The following is a 21,746-nucleotide window of genomic DNA, read 5'->3' as shown; positions in this document are numbered from 1 at the left end:
CTTCCTTTGGATCAACTAGGGGGTGGAAATAGGCTGAACTAGATGGACATTGTCTTCATTCAGGCTAACATACTATGTTACTATGTTATGTTACAGAAATGTTGAGTCTAACAGAAGTTAGTAGATGAGGATAAATTGTCTGAAAAGTTAGTGTCCTTTAAAGCCAAGAGGAGAAAGATAGCTGAACTCTTGGGACACAGAGTTAAAGCCCCAAAATATTAGATTCTTATAACAAACATACAATTACAAGTTTATCAAGCGCCGCTGTAATGTGTGAAGCCTCATTAACTGTTAGACTGTCTTTTTCATTTAGGTAGAAGAAAAAGTCTGAGCTCTCTCACACAAGCCTTATTTACCATGGTTTTTTTACCCACGCACGTGGGTTTTGTGCGTGTAATATGCGATAACAAACTTTACATTACTTTCAACTGTGCCTCTCACATATAACATGCAACATGTGCACTTAAAAAAAGAATATGGTATGCACCCTATTGGTGCGCATTAAACACACAAACGCACCAACATTATGTATGGAGATTGTTGGCGTGCAGCATTGTGTACTGCTGCGTGCTACCTACACAGGAGATACGCACGCAGTGCGCTGTATGAAATGCTCATGTAAGAGAGTCCTTAACTCCCGCACACTAGAGGGAAAAATGTAAACCAAACTTTATTGCAACATGCTAAAAAAGCAAATGCACTTGTATTTGCCTTTTGACATGTAATAAAGCTTAGTTTTAATTTATTTACTGTAGAGTTAACTCTTTCTTCAGCATGTTATGACCTACAGCCGATGTGATATATCAACTCTGTGTACCTGTCCTATGGAGGAAACGCTAACATTGTAGAGAGCAGTCTTACCATTTGTTTGTTTGATTGGTGTCTTTTTTATGTCTATGCCTTCTATTGAGTACAGAACTCTCTGAACCTGCCCAGGCTTCTTGTGGGAACCATGGTGAGGAGCATTCTTGGTCTTCTTCAGGGCCATATTTCTGTGTACAGGGAAACGGACAAAAAAGTTAACTTTTGCCTTACTTATGGTAAGGGTAAAATATGTGTACACCAAGCATCCACCCCCCTCATTATCAGGAGGCAGTGTGAGTGGGTGTTTTATCGGTGCCCTCACAGGTGTCATTGGCTCCTCCATTTGGTAGTCAGCTACCTGCATGGTGAGAGGAGGACGCATCTATATGCACTCCTCAGTCAGTAAGTAACGGCCATTTTCTGGGATTGTTTTTAATTTTTTATTTCCCCTTCTGTGATGCATGCTGCCATTCTCTGTATGAAAATGACTATAAGTATAAGTTTGTTTTAGTAAAACTTTAAAACTGAAAAATGTAAAAAAGGTAAGTAGACAATTTTTAAAATGTTTTTTGCCAATATTATACGCACAAATAGTTCCACAAAAATATACCCCAACAGTTTACAAAAAAAAGATGTTAAAAATATTTTGTTTGAAGAAAAGAAAAATAAATAGCTGTAAAATGCCCATTCACTTAGAAGGGAAAAAAGTTTAGTTGTGTCTTGTAATGAAGTGGTAAAAAAACCTAATGGCATTCACAAATATACAATAATGCAGGAACATATGAGTAGTGGACCTCCACAATAAGAAATGAGAAAGACATTTTCCTAAACACACCTGAATTCCCATTAGAAATGGTTTCCATTGAACTAAAATGTACAAACCGCTCAGGGTCTGTCATGCAGTTCATATATTATGTATATACATACACACACGTATATATTATGTTATGTTATGCAGTGTGCTAGGTTGTGTATATATATATATATATATATATATCTATATCTCTTTGTAAAAAAACAAAACAATCCCCTAGAAGAAGTTGTTGTTTTACTGCAAAACTCAGCATGCAGTTACCTCTCAGGCAGATATGCAAATATTTAAAGATGTGGTGTGATTAGATGAACGGTCTTGCCACCTGAGGCCCTAAAAGTGGTTCCACCTTTGGCCTATAAAAAGACTCTCAGAGGCTACTTGTGTATAATGGACCTCTTTTTCCACCTGTGTAGAGCTTGTTGACCACTAGATGCCTCTACGACTCAATCAAAGAGATTTCTGACAGTTAACAGAGTTTGAGAGGGGCGCATTATTGGAATTGACCACCACCACGACTGTTCTGACCAGACAAAAGGTATTGGGACCAGTAGATGCATGAGGGCACACACACAAAGTGACCAGGCTCAGGACGCCTTTGACAGACCATTACTAGAGAGTATTGTCTGATTGTTCGACAAGCAGCTCGAACTGTTTTGTATTGACCATTCATTGCCAGGTGGCACCATCGTTACTGGCCCCTGTACATGTCAGAACCATTTCCAGGCGCTTGACTAAAAGACGTTTGATCTCACAGTGCCCATTACATGTAATGTTTTTGACACCCAGCTGTCAAAGGTACCCAACACCTACCACGTATGGAGCAGGCTTGGCTCCCAGGCTTGCTCCATACCCCCCTGGGTACCAGAGGCTATACATGTATGCCTCTTGTGTGAAGGGGTTAAAGAAAAAAAAACTTATATATCCAAATAATCCAGAAATAACATTAGAATGGCATCAAACGCTGTTTGTATTGAATAGCCCTATTCTGGATACTAAGTGATAAAACAGTAGGACAGCATTACAGCAATTGCACTTGCTCAGAATCTCTTCTGATAAGTAGAGAAATGCTCCAGCCTCAGACGCAGCTGGCTCTCGACACAAGGGCACCTGGTAACATTTGATGAGGTGAACACAGAAGAGAAATAGCAGCTGGCGCTATTATAACATTATTTTTTGAATATGTGGGGATATAATCATTTTTAAACAACTGTAAATACAAAAAGTGCTTATAATTATGGGTTAGATTTAACTAGAATTATTAATTTTTGTTGGGTTGCCCAAAGTTAGAAAAACATGGCTACTTTCTTCAAAAAAATAGAGCCATTCCTGATCATGGGTTGTTTCTGATATTGCAGATCAGCTCCCATTCACTACAATGGAGCTGAGCTGCAATACCACACACAACTTTAAGCACAAAGAGGGTACTATGTTTGGAAGAAAGCAGCCCCTTTAAAGACCAAGCAGTTTTCATTACTTTATTTTTCAACACTGCGTTTCAAAATTTATAACATTTTTATTTTCCTGTCACTGTAGCTACATGAGGCCGGTTTTGCTTTGTTAGTATTTTTTCAATACAACCATGTGATCATATTAGAGTACATATAGTTTACTGATACATTTTTTTCTGAAGCAAAAACAAACAAACTACTGTGTTTCCCCCGAAAATAATACACCCCCTGAAAATAAGACCTAGTACAGGTTTTGCTGAAGTGCTACATATAAGGCACTCCCCAAAAGTAAAACCTAGCTCTGTCCCTGCTGTGTGAGTCTGCTGTGATGAGCTCCCCCTGGTGGCCGGAAGCTGCAATACTGTCCCTGCAGTACAAGTGGACAAGGAACTGCTATGGGTGATCGTTACAGTCCCCAGACAGTGTGTGGGAGCCAGGTACTTTACAGCCCTTATCTTTTGTGACCCTGTGAGTCAGGCAACCAGTGTATCACTTTGATTCTTTAGGGGGTGATCGTTACAGTCTCCAGACAGTGTGTACATGGAAATAATGGTAGTAACAAGAAATGCTTGATAGGATTCACAGTTTGTCTGGTCCTGCTGGTTTGTGATGACAACTACTGTACACTATATAATAAATGTTCATTTTTTTGTTCAACAATAAATGTGAATTCTTCTTCAGGGAAAATCAAGTCATGCCCTGAAAATAAGACCTAGTGTATCTTTGGGAGCAAAAATTAATATAAAACACTGTCTTATTTTCGGGGAAACAGGCTAAAACAAAACAAAAAAGAAGCAGAACAGCTCTACCATTGTTTTTTGTATTGCTTTTTATCGTGCAGTAAAAATTAATTAATGCTATCCCTTGAGTCGTTATGATCGCAACAGCATGAACTATGTTTTTCTTATGGTGAATTATTTTAAGAAAATTAGATAATTTTATTGAAAGGGTTTATTTATACTTTATTTTTCAGGTGGGACTTTTGATTAAGCCAATGTAATCTAATGTTATCTAATGCTACAGTTTCTAGACATACATACATTGCTATGCATGTATGGGGATATAAGAGTAGGGCATAATGTATATACTGTATATGTTGTGCATACCATTTATGGATATAATGTATTTTTTATAACGGTTTGTTTATTTTTTCTTCACACTTGCTGCCTGAATTTCTCCCTTGCGGGATGACAGCAGAATGAAGGCGGCTGAGAGATACAGGGCAGCACCAGAAGTGTGTTTTGAAACAAACTTTATAGTGATCACTATGATTTCTGTTATGGTGTTCACATGCCCAGAAACAGATACAATTGTGTCATTTATCACTGGGCAGATGCAGGGGAAGAGGTCAGCATTGGGATCCTACTCATAAGCCCCTGCAGGGGAACTCTCTTGCTTTGAAGCAGGACCTATGATTTTTTTGCCTGATGAACGAACTATTTGCTGTGGTGACATATATCTAAGTATTTTGGAAGTTTAAGGGTTAAGCTTTATTTGCATAAAACTGGAAAGCCCCTTAATATCTCGAATAGCACAATGGAAAGACTACCTGTAAGGAAGCCGATCCCATAACTGCACTAAATGTCAAACTGCATTCATTAACTCCAGTCGCTGCTACTCTTACTGTATAAGCAGCTAAAGAAGCAAAACATAAGTACAACCCCAAAATAAATCATTTTAAACTACAGCAGCAAATTAACAGCGATTGAAGTAATGGTGACCACTACAAATTCATTAGCAGACAACAATCTGCTACTAATGGTGTCTGCATTCTGTCTGATACAGACACATGGGGAAATATATAAGGACGAATTCACACGGGTGACAAAACACAGTTTTTGTGCGGTGTAATTTTTATAGTAGGAAATCCTACTGTAAAAGCCCTAAAATAAGCCCTATCTGTCGTTTTCAGTCAGTACTTCCTGGTTTAGAGGTTCAAAATCCCCGTCTCCAGGAAGTGCTGACTGTGATTGGTTCTCGAGAATGTGATTGAATGGCTATGATTGGTTTGTCGAGTGCTGGCTCTGATTGGTTAAACCGCGGCGCTCAAGAACTAATCACAGCCACCACTTCCTGGAGGCAAGAATTTTGAACCCCTGACCAGGAATAGCTGAGGGAAAATTACAAGCAAGTGTTTTGGAGACCTGCAGAGATGTGTGGCAAAGAGGACAACAGCTGTTAGGTGATGTCATTTTTTTCTTTTATGCAACTAGGGCTTATTTAAGGGGTATGGCTTATATTTCAAGCCGCCTTAAAAATCCCAGCCAAAGAGCGCTACAAATTCGCGCAAAATTGTAGCGCCACACATGACTTTGTAGCGACACAAAATCGCGATATTACCGCAAGAAGATGCAGCGATATTGTTCAGAAAACCAATGTGATTTTCCTGCGGCAATATCTCTGTCGGCCATGTGAGAGAGGCTTGAAACTTTTTATATCAATTTCTGGCATAAAGAAGTTGCAAAAGTTTGCACAAGGCTCACTTGAGCAAAAAGTTTGTGATTTTTTGACTTCAGGGCCACAGTCTGCCACTTTCTACAAAAGGGGAATGGCTTGTCAGGAGGTGGCATGTATAAGTTATAAATTATGCCTGAAATGTACACCAGATCGGATCTGGTGAACATTTATGTGTGGGTACACAGGGGAGCTGTGATTTACCTAATATATGAAGAGCCGTCCACTGCCTGATATACTAGCTGCATCATGTGCTGGTGGAAATAATAAGAACAAAACGCAAAAGTAGGGAATTTATTATAGCCTGGGCTCCAGAATCCTATCAGGAAGTAGTCACAAATTTTGGCGCATGCCACATTTGTACAAAAAATTGCAACTTTTTTCATATTTACACCATTCTTGCCACTTTTTAAAAAACTGTACTGTTCACCATAGACCGGCAAATTTACTATAATTTATGCCAGAAGCTCATTAATAAATTTAGCATATCTTCATCCAACTCACTGCTGCTGAAGACTAGAGTAAGATTGATCGTCGTTAGTAAATTCACCCCAACGTATTATTAAGCTGCCAGCTGTTTTATATTTATTTATAACATGTAGAAAAACTCAATTTCAAGAGCAATAGATGCAATTACGCCCAAGAAGTGGGACACATAATAATAAGAGAAGATAAAATATGAACAAACTAGAATGCTGTCGTAACCTTGAAGATACTCAGCTGTTGAGAAAAGACTTTTACATTGTAAGTGCTATATCAACTAGTTGTTTCTCATCCACTGCCAGAAATGCAGCTGAGATATGTCAGAAATTTGCTTTTTTCTTCATTTTTTCCTTTTCCAACATTAAGCTACTGTGAACAGTGTTGAAAAAAGTCCAAAATAAAGACAGAAAGATAGAATAAAAGAAAAAAATAGCAGCTGGGGAAAAACAGAAAGTCAGTGCCATCTTAACACAGGCCAATAAATCACTACATTAATCACTGCGGCACAGAAAGCTTCAGTGGATGATGAAAGGCTAAAGACATCCCAGTGACATGTTACCTTTGGTCGTTCTGGTTTACTGAAGAGATGTAATGCTTCAGAGTGGGGAAGAGTGGAGTCCACTGACCAGCCTTTTTCAAAAACAGTCTTAAAGAAGAAATATTGTAAATGAGAATCTCAACTAAATCATAACATTTGTAGCAATGCAGAGATGACACGTTACAAGACGTTGTAAGGCATCAACCTATAATGCAGAATTGGGGGTTGATTTAAATCATTTTCCTTCCATATCAAAATCCGCATGGAGCGGTGTGGATTTCGGTGCAGAATTTACCGCGATGTGCCCTTAAATTGTTTGAATCATGGTAATAACTGTACTTTTCCATCTTCACCACATTCTCTTTTCTTTGACATAAGTACAGAAAACACAGAAAGTTAACAAATATAAGGAATAAAAAAAGAATGAATAACCAGTACTTGACTGATGAAGAACGTTTTCATCTGTTGGAACCAGTTACTTTAAGGATCAAAGCCCAAATAGTTTTCAGCAATGATTCAACATTTTTGAAGGTGTTTTCCAGCACTTTGACACTGATGGCCTATCCTTAGCATAGGCTGTCAATATCAGGCAGGTGGGGGTCCGATTCCCAATATTCCCACTAATCAGGCAACTGAAAGGGTGATATCTCTTTGACAGTTCATCAGACTCAGCATTATACATTTGGTAGTGGCTATTACTGGTATTGTAGCTTTATTCCATTCACTAGAATGGGACTTAGTTACAGGGACCTGCAGTACTAGCCGCATCCAATAGAAAATGTACAGTGCTGTGCCTGGTAAACAATGACAGGGAAATGATGCTTGCCAGAGCACCACTACCACTTTGGTTAGCTGATCAGTGGTGGTGCCGGGTTAGAACTCCGACCAATCAGATGTTGATGGCCTATCTTAAGGATAAACCATCAAAGTCCAAGAAACTCCTTAAAGATTGTTAACCAGGTATAGCCAGCTTTTATCTAGTCTAGTATTTTAATGCTGCAGAAAGCAGACAGTTTCGTACATTGTGCAGTTGTTGGTACTGAAGGCTGAGTCCCATTCGCATAAATAGGACTCACTCTACAGTATCAACCTGCGTCACTGACCAATGTGCTGAGCTGTCTACTTTCTGCAGGAAAACGCTAGAAGTGAACCAGCCCTTTTAAAAAGGAACCTGTAATCTGCCTAAAGCACCATAACCTTACTTATGGTGCTGTTACGGCAGGTGACAGGGAGCCGGGTGCTATTTTTTTGTTTACTCAGCCCCTGCCTGGTTCCCACAGTGACTATACAAGTCTATGGAAGAGCGCACACACAGGATTCTGAAAAGATTCAGATTATCGGCCGATGTGTGGACTTCAGTGGTGGGAAACAGGAAGCAGGTTAGTATAAAAATACAGCACATGGCTCCTTGTCACTTGTCCTAATAGCACCATAAATTAGTTTATAGGGTTTTAAGCAGGTGGCAGGTTTCCTTTAAGGCTACCATACACATTAGAGAAAAGCCGTCCGAACTCACCGATTGTGGTGGGACCAGTTGACTGTCACAGGTGTATGGGAGCCTTGATGTCAGGGGCAAAAAAGGATCAGGCACATGAATTTTAACGCTCAATCACTTTGTACTTCCTAGAGATAAGCCGCTATCAAAGGAGTCTGGTGGAAGCTTACTCCACTATCCCCAAGGATAATGTATGAACGCTCAGCAAAACCAAATATGGTGGGTGTCGGGAAGAATAGCTGTCAGCCAATTAGTCACCGTTGAAGGTGTAAGAATACCTTTAGTTGGTACTAGCATTATCTTGCCATGGATTAGAGCAGTTGTCCCATGAAAAATATTGCTTTCTAGTTAATTAAATCCAGCCCATAATACTAAACATTTTTTGTATTTACACCTATATAAAAAAAGTTTCTATCCCCAGATATTCCAGGGCTGATGCTAGAATAGCGCCACCTGCTGTTTTGATTCCGTGTCCAACTCAGTAATTGTTCCACCTGCGCATTCTTGCTTCTTTCTTTGCTCCACTGCATAGAAGCAAGCCTTAGGTGAAGCGGACACAGAAATGCTGTTCAATCGAAGCTGCAGGTGGCAATAATCTAGCATTAGCCCGGGAATATCTGGAGCTAGAAACATTTTTTAAACAATGTAAATACAAAAAATACTTATAACTATGGGTTGAATTTAACTACAAACAATATTCTTCATGGGACAATCCCTTTAAGTTCAAGCTACTGTAGTTTTTGTCGTAAGGATACTCAAAATGATTGCATATATGACACTTGAACAAGAGACATCTAGTCTGTCACACAGGTATGAATTGAGGAACATATGGTACGCCATACAGTATTCATAAGGAGAGTTCCATAGAACACAATTAGTTCTATGCATGAAAATGAAAAATATTCATGACACAAAAGTATTTTCTTACGTCATCAAATGTAAACTCGTCCAAATTCACTTCTTCAAAGTGATCTTCTAACTCTTCTCTATCAATACCTGCAAAAGCAGCAGCTAACTTTTTTCGTAAGAAGAAGCCTTTCCAAGCTGCCTATAAAGAAAAAAACAACGGATACCGCTGAAGAGTCATAGATCATCTCCAAATACAGATTCACAATGTTATCCCATTAGGAAGATAAAACATCTCGGAGCTTTGTTTAATAGCTCAATGATCTGTTTTTTGAACTTTATGTGACATCTAAAACTACAAGACAAATTAAATGCCTGCATGTGTCTGAAGCTAAGAATACCCAAGAGGGTCTCCTCAAGTAAGCAGAAAGGAATTCTTAAACTCCCCTCACTGCATGCAGCCTGGGTCAACTAATTAATAATTTGACAATTCCTTTAGGGTGTTTAAAAGCCTCGGGGAAAAGATGATACAAAGAGAAAGCAAAGTATGTACTTGCAACCTTTAACATCCAAATTAGTGAGACTCAAACAAGCTCTTGTGTAAGACTTGTAGGGTTCGAGTGTCTGGCTATATATAGAACTGAGCTACGGGCAGATTTCGGCTATTCTTACCCTGGGAATATGGTAGGCATACATGGCAAGCATCCTTTTTAGATTTTAAAGATATACCGTGAAAAAAGAAACGTGCCGCTTGTAAATAGGATGATTGTTGTGTTCCTCCGAGAAATGAAAACACAGCATCTAACACGTTCCACATTAAATCGCATGAGTAGAAATGACCCAATGGTTAAAAGGAGCAAGTGTTCTTCTTCTGCCTTAGTTTTAAAGGAGTTCTGTGTTGGAAGTTAAAGGGCTCATGTATGGGAAAGAGACATGAAAATAAAAAAAGGAAAAGTACAGATTGCAAGCTCTTCAGGAAGAAATGTTACATAATTATTACATAATTAATTAGATCAGTCCCATTCTCATTTGCACGAGGAAAGACTAGAATCAATGGGATTAAACTGAAAGGGAGGTGATACAGATTAGATATTAGAAAAACTTTCTGACAGTGAGGGTGATCAATGAGTGGAACAGGTTACCACAGGAGGTGGTGAGTTCTCCTTCAGTGGAAGTGTTCAAACAAAGGCTGGACAAATATCTGTCTGGGATGATAAAGTGAATCCTGCACTGAGCAGGGGGTTGGACCCGATGACCCTGGAGGTCCCTTCGGACTCTACCATTCTATGATTCTATGAACAGATGGGAAGCAACTGTTCCATCCGATGATCACTCTACATAAAATTTCCTCAAGTTAACACTTATATGAACTGGGTATGACAACCTTTTCCATTTAAATATCCAATAGGTCTAATAGGTCCTAACCTATGGGAGGAACTAGGGTCCAATGAGTCCCTGCTGTGTGTGAGAAGATGGCCACAGAGGAGAGGCCGCCTATCATCGTCTATGGTAGTTATAGACACACTATTGCTGCAGTCAACATAACTTTAGAAATAGTTGGCTGGAATTGATGTCCTGCCAAATGTCTAGGACTCACTAAAATTGTAGAGTATCAGGTACATTTTTGATAATCTAGTATGGAAAAATTGAGGACATCAGGTGCAAAATTAGGGAATTTTACTGTACAGTGAAATCCAATTTCTAATTAAAAAAACTAAGAAACACGTGCTTTCCAAAATTTTCTGGTGAACATTCCCTTCTCTTTCTTCTTCCCTTCATTACCATCCTGTGTTTTTGAGGTTTTTGTAATTGATTGATGATATAATGATGTCTGCATCGGATATCCTCATGATAGATGTCTTGCCTTTATTTATTTCCTGTACGAGGATTTACCTCTTGCAGTTAGGCTGGGCTGACACGAACGGGTCGTATTCCACATGCGGGAGGTCCGCACCAGATTTCAGCTCTTCGCCCAGCTGATGATCCTGCGTACTGCACTAACCTGTATTGCTGATGATCACAAAGGCATGCAGGCAGCCATGTGCAGTACAGGTTTTTTTTGTATTTCCTGCAGCGTTACTTAGCGATGATGTGGGTCCCCGCAGCCCATACGCCATGTTAATTGCATATGGGCTGCCGGTTGGACACCTCCATTGAAATCAGTATAAATTTGGTATCCTCCTAATCGTACTGACCCATAGAACTAAGTTCAGATGTTATTTTTAGTGTACTGTGAATGCTAAACCCACCCTTTTATTTTTTTTCATTTCTCCCAAGTTTTTCCATGTGTTATATGGTATATAGAATGATTCCATTAGAAAAATACAACTTGTCCCACAAAAATCAATCCCTCATAAGGCTAGGTCAATGGAAAAACTTAAAAGTAATCGTTCTTGGAAGGTGAGAATGAAAAATAAAAAAATGAAAAATCTCTGGTCCTAAAGTGGTTAAGTTGTTTCATTAATCCAATTAATCCAACTTCTGACAATTTACCATATCTATAGATGCCTATCCATAAGAGCTTATTCTCATGAGAGATTTTCCTATCTGTGTGCTGTCTGTATTTGCAGCAGACTGTACATGGACCCACTGCAGTCCATGGTGCTATGCAGCAAGGTTTTTGTTTTACATAGACTGAAAAAAAAAATGCATGTTTTTTTTCTATTCCTTTTCTTCTCTATTCTATAACTTCTCAGACAACAGTCATCCATTCAAGTCAGTGAGTGTATAAAAAAAAGTGAAGCACACATGGAGGATATCCATGATTGCTCTTTTTTTTCCACTGTTATAATCATTGCTGAAAAAAATTGGTCCTCCTTCAGTTTTTTTCTTGTGTGCAAAAAAAAAAAAAAAAGGATAACATAGGGATCACTAACATACATAAAACATGGACACATGCAGGCATATGGGGAGAAATGAAAAAAACCCAAACAGTTGCGCCATGTTTGGTGGTTTTAGCATTCACAGTACACTAAAAAAAAACAACGACTTTATTCTATGGGTCAGTACAATTAGTGGGATACCAAATTTATATAGCTTTTTTAATGTTTCCTTTTTTTTCTTAAACAACTGGCATCCAGTCTTTTTTTTTTTTGTAACAGGCTTCACTGTGCGGGGTAAATACTGTGATATTTTATTAACTCGGACTTTTGCATAAATGACCATACCATCTATGTGGGGATTATAACAGTTTGTTTTTTATGGGAAAAAGGGGGTTTTCTGAACCTTTTGTTTAACTGTTCTAAAAAAACCCCACTTAATTACATTTCTTTTGTTCTTGGACTTAGGGTGCATTCAGACGACTGTAGATCGGCCGGGTATTCACGCCGGCCGATATACGGCGTCTCTCTCTGCAGGGGGAGGAGGCAGGCAGAGCCCGGAGCAGTGCTCTGAACTCCCGCCCCCTCTACGCCTCCTCTCCCCCCCCCCCCTTTGCACTATTTGCAATGAGAGGAGGCGGGACGGGGCGGGGCTAAGTTCTGGGAATTAGCTTCGCCCCCGTCCCGCCTTTCCTCATTGAAAATAGTGCAGGGGGGTGGAGAGGAGGTAGAGAGGGGGCGGGAGCTCAGAGCACTGCTCCTGGCTCTTCCAGCCTCCTCCCCCTGCAGAGAGAGATGCCATATATTGGCTGGGCGTGAAAAACCCAGCCGATATACGGTCGTCTGAATGCACCTTTAGTCCCATACAGGGACTTGAACTTTCACTATTTTATTTATTTATATATATATATATATATATATATATATATATATATATATATATATATATATATATATATATATATATATATATATATATATATATATATATATATATATATATATATATATATACACATACATATACACACACGTACCTACTATAGCGATTTTGGATGTTGCATTTAAAGCTCTGCCATATATAGGGCTTGATAGGCATCTATGCATGGTAGCCCTGAAAGCCTTCAGTAGGCTCCGGCCTACCATGCTAGTCCATCTGCACCCTCTAGTTGTGCTGTCGAGGGTGCTGCTGGCATGCGGGCTGCTTTGACCACTGCATCTAAACAGTTAACAGCTGCGATCAGAGCGAACTCTGATCACAGCAGTTACCGGCAGCTATCAGCTGTCAGGAACAGCTCCCTGCCACTGGGCAAGGGCAGGCTTGGCTCCACAGCCTGCTCTATACATACTTCCCGACAATAGGGCATTTATATGTGTTAGGCAGTACTGATGTGGTTAAAGTGATTATCCGGGATTTAAAAACTTAGCAGGAAATGTAATCAAATAAATAAACTAACAATTACTCGACCTGCTGAATCACAGTCCGCTACAGCGCTAACGCTGTGGTTGTTACCTCCAGTTTTTGTTTACCTATCCTGATGACGTCAGGTACATGCATGTGACCACTGCAGCCAATCACTGGCCTAAACTGTCTCCTGCTGTAGATCCATGCACCACTGCTGAGGCCAGTGATTGGCTGTAGGGGTATTGTGGATGTACGGCACATCATCACTGCAGCAAAGTAAACAAAGACCGGCTAGGACCACTGGAGCAGAGGGGAAAATATAAGAGGTGTGTAATTGTTATTCCTCTATTTCATCACGTGTTCTGCCATCCGACAACTTTCTTAAATTCCGGACAGCCACTTTAGCTATATCTCAACTAGTTACATAGCCTAATATTTCATATTGATGCCAAATAAGTGATCTCCAAACACCTGGGAAAAGAATCAGGCAATAAATACAAAGGTGGTTGGTGTAAATTTACCTGTATTACTGTAGCAGCATGTTGTTTGACCTCCGATGTCTTGGACCCCGTGCTTTTTTTATGCAAGTACTTTTTTCTGCTGTTATAATGATGCCATGCTGACTGTATAATAGAGGCAGCTTCATGAAGCTTTGCATAATAACGAATATCTCTCCGTATTACATATCCTCTCCACTGAGCCTGGATATGAACTGCAGCACTGATGGTTGTGCAAAATAAGGAAACATGTCATAAATATTAATTCCTAAAACACCCACTTACATTTAAAATTTTCCTGCTATTTTGTAAACCAAAATTGCACTCTAACTGCAATTTCCAGTCTTGTTATCCCATAAAATGTATCACTTAACAAGTACAAAAATAGACAGTATAAGACCCTGCTACTTCAGCAAGTTACCTAAAAAGCTCATTTCTACTGGACAATCCCCATATAGTATGTAGCTGCCCCAGTGATCAACTGTTCACCACAGGTCTAGGTGTTTAAAGGGGTTCTCCAGGAATAGTTTACAATTGCTGCAGTCAGTGCAGTCCATGGAAACTCATCCAAGGGCAGGAAAATTCATGGCACATTGGACTTGCTGTCTACAAATATCTGAGGGGCTGTCACAGTACAGAGGGATCAGCCCTATTCTCATTTGTACAAGGAAAGACTAGAAGCAATGGGATGAAACTGAGAGGGAGGAGGCACAGATTAGATATTAGAAAAAACTTTCTGACAGTGAGGGTGATCAATGAGTGCAACAGGTTACCACGGCAGGTGGTGAGTTCTCCTTCAATGGAAGTGTTCAAACAGAGGCTGGACAGACATCTGTCTGGGATGATTTAGTGAATCCCGCACTGAGCAGGAGGGGTTGGACCAGATTACCCTGGAGGTCCCTTCCAACTCTACCATTCTATGATTCGATCTAGGATTCTATGATGGGGAAAGGAGCAGGGCCATCAGAAGTGAGTAATGCTACACTGTACTATGTGATTCTACACACAGCAAAACTTTCTGACAGTGGGGGTGATCAATGAGTGGAACAGGTTACCATGGGAGGTGGTGAGTTCTCTTTCAATGGAAGCCTTCAAACAAAGTCTAGACAAATATCTGTCTGGGATGATTTAGTGAATTCTGCACTGAGCAGGGGGTTTGACCAGATGACCCTGGAGGTTCCTTCCAACTCTACCATTCTATGATTCGATCTATGATTCTATGATAGGGAAGGGAGCGGGGCCATCAGAAGTGAGTAATGCTACACTGTGCTATGTGATTCTGCCGCCCCCGCCCCCTGCAGCCACCCCGAATCTTCAGGGACAAGCCAGCAGATACTCGAAAAAGGCGATGCTCTCTCGAGTAAATTGCCTTAACGAGTATGCTCGCTTATCTCTAGTGTCTAATAAACATCAGACAGGAGGCTGCAGTATACATAGGAGATGTCCAGAGTCTGAAGGGCAATTAAGTAAGGAGTGCAGGGATGAAGAAAAGGGTTTTCACTAGAGATGAGCGAGCGTACTCGGAAAAGCACTACTCGCTCAAGTCATTTGCTTTATCCGAGTATCGCTGTGCTCGTCCCTGAAGATTTGGGTGCCGCTGCGGTTGACAGGTGAGTCGCAGCGGGGAGCAAGGGAGAGCGGGCGGGAGAGAAGGAGAGAAAGATCTCCCCTCCATTCCTCCCCGCTCTCCCCTGCAGCTCCCCGCTCCGTGCCGGCACCCGAATCTTCAGGGACGAGCACAGCGATACTCGGATAAAGCAAATTACTCGAGCGAGTAATGCTTTTCCGAGTACGCTCGCTCATCTCTAGTTTTCACCATAGCAGTTTATTAAGACTGTCCAGTCTAAGGACCCTTTTACACAAGATGACTTTCGGGGAAAGAAGCGCCTGGCAGCATCCCCAGAGAAAATAGCTCAGTGAATGAAGGCAGAAAGGGCCAGAGATCATTCACAGTATACAGAAAGTCATTCATAGATGAATGACTGCCAGTTTACACAGGCCAATCGTCATTTAATTTGTATGCCTGAATGATCTGAATGATGAATGAATTATCATTTGTCAATCAGATCATGCAGGTATTTATACTGATCGATTATATAAAAATAATGTGTTTTACTTCTCATACTAATAATACGAATTGGAGGGAACGGATTTCGAAAGTTTTTCATGTTCAAAGATTATTTTAATAATAATTTAAAACATTTTAAACATTTAAAAAGTAATAAAAGTTTTTCCTTTACAGATGCCTTGTACATTTTCAAAATAAATGATGACCGTATAATATATTTAAAGTGGTTGGTTACATGAGGTAGGTGTACCACTTTTATGTAGGTTGAAACGACCCTGCCCCCTTTCTTCATATTCCCTTACAATGAAAATGTAAATCTGTTAATCAAACTATACTTAAAGGGGTTGTCCCGCGAAACAAAGTGGGGGTATACACTTCTGTATGGCCATATTAATGCACTTTGTAATGTACATTGTGCATTAATTATGAGCCATACAGAAGTTATTCACTTACCTGCTCCGTTGCTAGCGTCCTCGTCTCCATGGTGCCGTCTAATTTTCAGCGTCTAATCGCCGGATTAGACGCGCTTGCACAGTCCGGTCTTCTTCTTTTCTGAATGTGGCCGCTCGTGCCGGAGAGCGGCTCCTCGTAGCTCCGCCCCGTCACGTGCCGATTCCAGCCAATCAGGAGGCTGGAATCGGCAATGGACCGCACAGAAGACCTGCGGTCCACCGAGGGTGAAGATCCCGGCGGCCATCTTCACAAGGTAAGTAAGAAGTCACCGGAGCGCGGGGATTCAGGTAAGCACTATCCGGTTTTCTTTTTTAACCCCTGCATCGGGTTTGTCTCGAGCCGAACGGGGGGGGCTATTGGAAAAAAAAAAAAACCCGTTTCGGCGCGGGACAACCCCTTTAAATTTATCATTCTTAGTAAATGGTAGATTCTTGAAAAAGTGTCAGAGGCCCTGTCATGGTCTCAAGCCAGAAAGGCTGGCTGCATAGCTCTACAGCTGTGATCTCGCTGATTCTATCTCTTTTTTTTCATACTCACGTCTGTTTGCCCAGATGGGCTCTTCTTAGTTCTGCCTACTGGCACTTGAATCTGTCAAGTGGGCAGTTGCAGAGCTATACAGCCAGCCCCGCTGACTTTACACTATGACAGGTTCTCTTTAACCTTTTCCAATCCAATTTGTATCCTGGTTTTCCTAAGGGGCTTACTCTTTTTCTGCTGTTATACAACAGCCCTATCTGCTGGCTAAAGCCAGTACTGTATGAGGTTACACGTTGAATAGGCTCCGACAGCAGAGAGGCTGGCAATCTACAGTAAGAGAACCCTGACGGATGTCTTCCAACATCGGAGCTGTACAGCCTTAAATCATAATGTCTTCAGACGTCAGACAGTGGATTGGAAAGAATTAAAGCTGTGGCTAGTACATTTGGATACATCTAAAAGTATCAGGTGAAGAGTAACAAAGCGGTGTATCAGATGAAAAGGAGGACATTTTAGAACAAAATATGTGTTACTTACACTTCTCTAGAATGCTCTTCAATGCCTTTTCTTGTGGAAATCTGTGGTATATTTTTTAAGCTTCCTCTGTTTGCTTGATTGGGCTGTTCAGCATTTACAAATGAGCACTCAAACAAAGACTGAGCTTCTTGGAACGTGATTTGTTTTGTGTCTTCACATTCATCTTCATGAGAGCCATTGATAATGTGACTACTATGCTGACTCCTGCCAAGGTCTAGTTGACTCACACAGTCTCTAGGAATCTCTGGATCTTCTCTTTCAGCATCTTCTATATTGCCATACTCATGTGCGTATCTATATACATTACTGAGCTGTAGTATTTCTTTCAGTGTGTTACAGTACACTTTCAGTTTTTGTAAAGATGAAGGTACTCTATAAACAGAGGAATCAAAAATATTCATACATGATGGCTAGGTTCAAAGATCACAAACAGTTTGCATTAAGAAGTGAAAACTCTAACTACATACCTCTCCTCACCATTTACTACATGCCAGAGTTTACTGAACTTGGAACTTTGGTGTTGACAAAATGCCATGAAGCTTCCCGGTGGTGCCTTGTAGAATATTTTATCTTCAGACTTTAATTCTTCATCATTCAAGTATCTCAGTGCAGGTAAAGTTTTTTGTAAAGTGAGTCTAGAATGAAAAGGAGGTGACATGATGATGGGTTTCAAGTTATTTTCAGTATTTTAATATACATATTCATTAAATGGGTTTTCCCATTGAAGACATTTGTCCTTTCTCCACAGGATAAGGAATAAATGTCTGATTACTGGGGTTCTGACTGATGGAAGACCCAGCGATCATGATAACAGCATTCTCCAAATGCGCAATGAGAAAGGAGCAACGATATGAAAGTTAATGCAGTGGCCAATGGCAACAAGTTGCAAGTTTGGTGCTCATGCTCCACTGCCTATCCATTCACTTCTATGGAACAAAAACGATCTCACTCAGCCCAACAGAAGTGAATGGAGGGGCGGCTGAGCATGAGCGCACTTGAAACTTGTTGCCATTGGCCACAGCTCCACTTTGGTCTGCATTAATTTTCAGACATGCTGACTTGTTTGGCTTCCACATATGCTCCAAATGTCTTGATTTGATACACCTGAAAGGTACAGACTAGAGATGAGCGAACGTGCTCGTTTAGGACAATTACTCGATCGAGCATCGCTTTTTTCGAGTAACTGCCTACTTGGACGAAAAGATTCGGGGGGCGCCGAGGGGCGGCGGGGTAGAGCGGGGGGTAGCAGGAGGGAACAGGGGGAGCTCTCTCTCTCTTTCCCCCCTCCCCCCGCAACCCCCCGCTCACCCCCGGCGCCCCTCGAATCTTTTCGCCCGATTAGGCAGTTACTCAAAAAAGCGATGCTCAATCGAGTAATTGCTCTAAACGAGCACGTTCGCTCATCTCTAGTGCAGACTGTACTTGTGAGGATTCAACTCATAGGGAGTCTTTAGTGTAGGGCAAGAAGGAACAAAGCTACTGTTATCTAGTTCCACCTATAGATGACCATGTAAGTCAATGTCCAAACCTTTAAAGACTTTTGAAACACAGTATAGGTTAGCAGCCAAACTAGTGATATCCGTCTGAAGACAGAACTGTTTTAGCCGGTCACAAAAGGCAGGACTGCAAGATGGAAGTGGAGTTCTTGGCAATATACAAGACTATTCTTTATTTAAAAAAAAAAAGTAATTTCTATTCTAACCTGTTTTTCTAATGCATGTATAACCTCTTTTCCGTCAGAAACAACAGTTTCTCAACATTTTTCCTGTGCCTTAGCTCTGAGCAGGGAAATCGAAGAAGCTATCAACATAGTATGACTAGCCTAATACAGAACATAATCAGAACTAGTTTTATCAGCACAGCAGGAATTTTCGGTTTGTAAAATGATCAGAGGTCTTTACCACCAGGATCATTAAGCATACAAGGGTTAAACAAGAAATTTAATTATATCGAATTTCCCTTTAAAGAAGACGTTGATGAGTGAAGCCAATGTATCCACAGAGAAAAATACTATGCAAGCCAGTGTTGAGTAGATATAAATAAAATGGGTGCCAAATCAACGTGATAAATGTGTTCAGAAATATATCTGGGAGTTAAGGGATCTCAACAGTAGTTTTTTCCAGCTGTTTCTCACATGCTGAATGCCTGAGTCAATATTTCATTTAGTGAAAACTTCCTAGTGAATATTTAGGCACTTAAGAGTCTGCATTAATCATGGCTGCAGTGAAACGCGTTCCCCTAGGAGCGTAAGAACTGATCCTTGGGTTTCATTTGTAAAACACAACTTCTTAGTTCTTAGGTTTGATGGTGTTATCGCTGGCCGCACATGAAAGTAGACAGTCGATTGGAAAATTTTACAGTTAATTCCTTAGCAGGTATCAAGGGGTTATGCGAAGTTCATTAGTATGTACTGCATGAAGAAAGTCAAAGCTGAATTCAACAACTTCATAATTTTTAATATCCCATTAGTCAAAAGTGTCTGAGGGAAATAATCCCATGTCCAAGTAATAAAATATGAGGTTGTGAAACTGATCCATTCATGTCGACAACTGACAAAACATTAATACATAATTGAATTATTGTAGACAAACACATGAAATACAAAGCCATACACACACACTGTATATACTCTATACTGCAGTGCATTAAATACAATTTAGTTCTTGTTCTCTCAGTATTAGGGTGCATTCAAATGACCGTATATCGGCTGGGTTTTCACGCCCAGCCAATATACGGCGTCTCTCTCTGCAGGGGGAGGAGGCTGGAAGAGCCGGGAGCAGTGCTCTGAGTTCCTGCCCCCTCTCTGCCTCCTCTCCACCCCCTCTCCGCCCCTCTGCATTATTTGCAATGATAGGAGGTGGAGCAGGGGTGGGGCTAAGTTCTGGGAATTAGCTCCGCCCCCATCCTGCCTCTCCACATTGAAAATAGTGCAGGGGGTGGAGAGGAGGCAGAGAGGGGGCGGGAGCTCAGAGCACTGCTCCCGGCTCTTCCAGCCTCCTCCCCCTGGAGAGAGAGACGCTATATATTGGCTGGGCATGAAAACCCAGCCGATATACGGTCGTCTGAATGCACCCTTAAGCAGTGGACTTTCATAATACTCTATGCAAATAACATTAAGCAAGTAGTAAATTGGAACTGCTTCTCCCTAGTGCAAGGCTATACCTTCACACACCACCTAACTACTAGTGATTTCAAATGCTGCCTTCTGTGTACCGGAAGGTGTGCTAATTAGCAGGGACAGCTGTGCAGGTGTGTCTGGAGGAGCTAAAACCTCCAGACACATTCAGTGTCTTGCTGAAAGCTGGGGCAGCGCTGCTGCTGAAAGCCAGAGTCAGGCCAGGCTCAGAGGGAGCTGGAGCTACTTCCTGAGAGGGAGGCTAAGAGGAGGCTGAAAGCCTGACATCTGTGGGAGACCAGGCTGTGGTGCGGCCATGAGTCTGACGGGGAAGTACGCCCCCAGACGGACACCCAGGTGAGTATGTATAGTGGCGCTAGGCCACTGTGTTGTAGTGAATGAGTAAACTGTTTAGTTAGCGCCTGGACGGGCTAGTGTTTGTTATGTTTATAACATACAGTGTATGTGCTACCAGTGGCTGCTGTGTTTCAACTGGATTTCTGTATTATGGCTGAATATTAATGAAAATAAAGTTATTTGGACCTTTACATGGACTGAGTGAGCTGCTGTGTCATTGCCCTTCTTTCCCCCACTCAGACATTGCCACAGAGGTTAGAATACTATATAGAATTTATATACACTATACCTTGTCCTTTTAAAGAGTGACATTGCAGTGTATAGACAAAACAAAATATAACATACAGCAGGGTGCGTGAAGTAACAAAGTTATTGTAGCTCATTTGTTCTGATGTCACAATGAACTACATATGGTAGCATTTATTACTGTCCTTACCATTTGGTAAATACGGGAGAGAAATGTAGCCTACAAAGCAGAAGATTAACAGAAATAACTGAATGGGCCCGCTATCCGAAGCTTTGGCTAGCTGCCCTTACTCAACTGTTCTCTAATTGATGCTCTGCAGTAAATCAGAGACATGCAGAAGCCCGATGATAAAGAAAATATGGAATAGTCTGGCACACAGTGATCATCATTAGTATATGGAAATTAGCCTTGTCTAGCATGAATACAAGATGTATCATCTATATCTGGAGGGCAGAAGGCTTCACCATCATCATAAGAAGACAGAGACTATGAACCTCTCTGCTACACAATGTTGTGATGGTTGAATCAAATTATAAATTGGACATGATGGACTTGTGCATATTATCAACCTGAATTACTAGATTACTATTATGTATTGGATGTCAGTGTATCAATGAACAACCCTATACTTTTGGTCTTCTTGGGCTACAGTGGGATTATATGTTGTGATTGTAAGCTACACATGATCTTCAGCTATACCAGTTATACCAGTACACCAGTTATACCACCCTAATATGTATGAAAAAAAAAAAAAACTGAACTCTATCATCTTTCGACTTCATGCACATGGCAGAGCTGGGCCAGTAGTCAGACAGAGTCCCTGTTTCTCCAAGCTACACAGTCTTCACTTGGCACACTGTGTGCTTTTTCATGGCACTTCGTATGGTGA

The 21,746-nt window shown here is 40.9% G+C and overlaps 1 protein-coding gene across 2 annotated transcripts in view; it reads right to left on the bottom strand.

Annotated features, from left to right (window-relative positions):
- Nucleotides 1-21,746, bottom strand: part of LRRIQ1 (leucine rich repeats and IQ motif containing 1) — a 168,253-nt gene that overhangs the window by 60,955 nt on the left and 85,552 nt on the right. For both annotated transcript variants that reach the window (XM_066591492.1, XM_066591491.1), the window contains exons 14-19: nucleotides 17,606-17,773; nucleotides 17,139-17,510; nucleotides 13,628-13,826; nucleotides 8,965-9,084; nucleotides 6,563-6,649; nucleotides 862-992 (exon numbers count right to left, since the gene is read on the bottom strand). In XM_066591492.1, coding sequence (XP_066447589.1) covers nucleotides 862-992; nucleotides 6,563-6,649; nucleotides 8,965-9,084; nucleotides 13,628-13,826; nucleotides 17,139-17,510; nucleotides 17,606-17,773 — 1,077 coding nt within the window. The remainder of the gene's footprint in view (nucleotides 1-861; nucleotides 993-6,562; nucleotides 6,650-8,964; nucleotides 9,085-13,627; nucleotides 13,827-17,138; nucleotides 17,511-17,605; nucleotides 17,774-21,746) is intronic.

The sequence above is a fragment of the Eleutherodactylus coqui genome, chromosome 2 (assembly GCF_035609145.1).
Source record: "Eleutherodactylus coqui strain aEleCoq1 chromosome 2, aEleCoq1.hap1, whole genome shotgun sequence".
Classification (NCBI taxonomy): Eukaryota; Metazoa; Chordata; class Amphibia; order Anura; family Eleutherodactylidae; genus Eleutherodactylus; species Eleutherodactylus coqui.
This window is presented reverse-complemented; position numbering and strand designations above follow the sequence as displayed.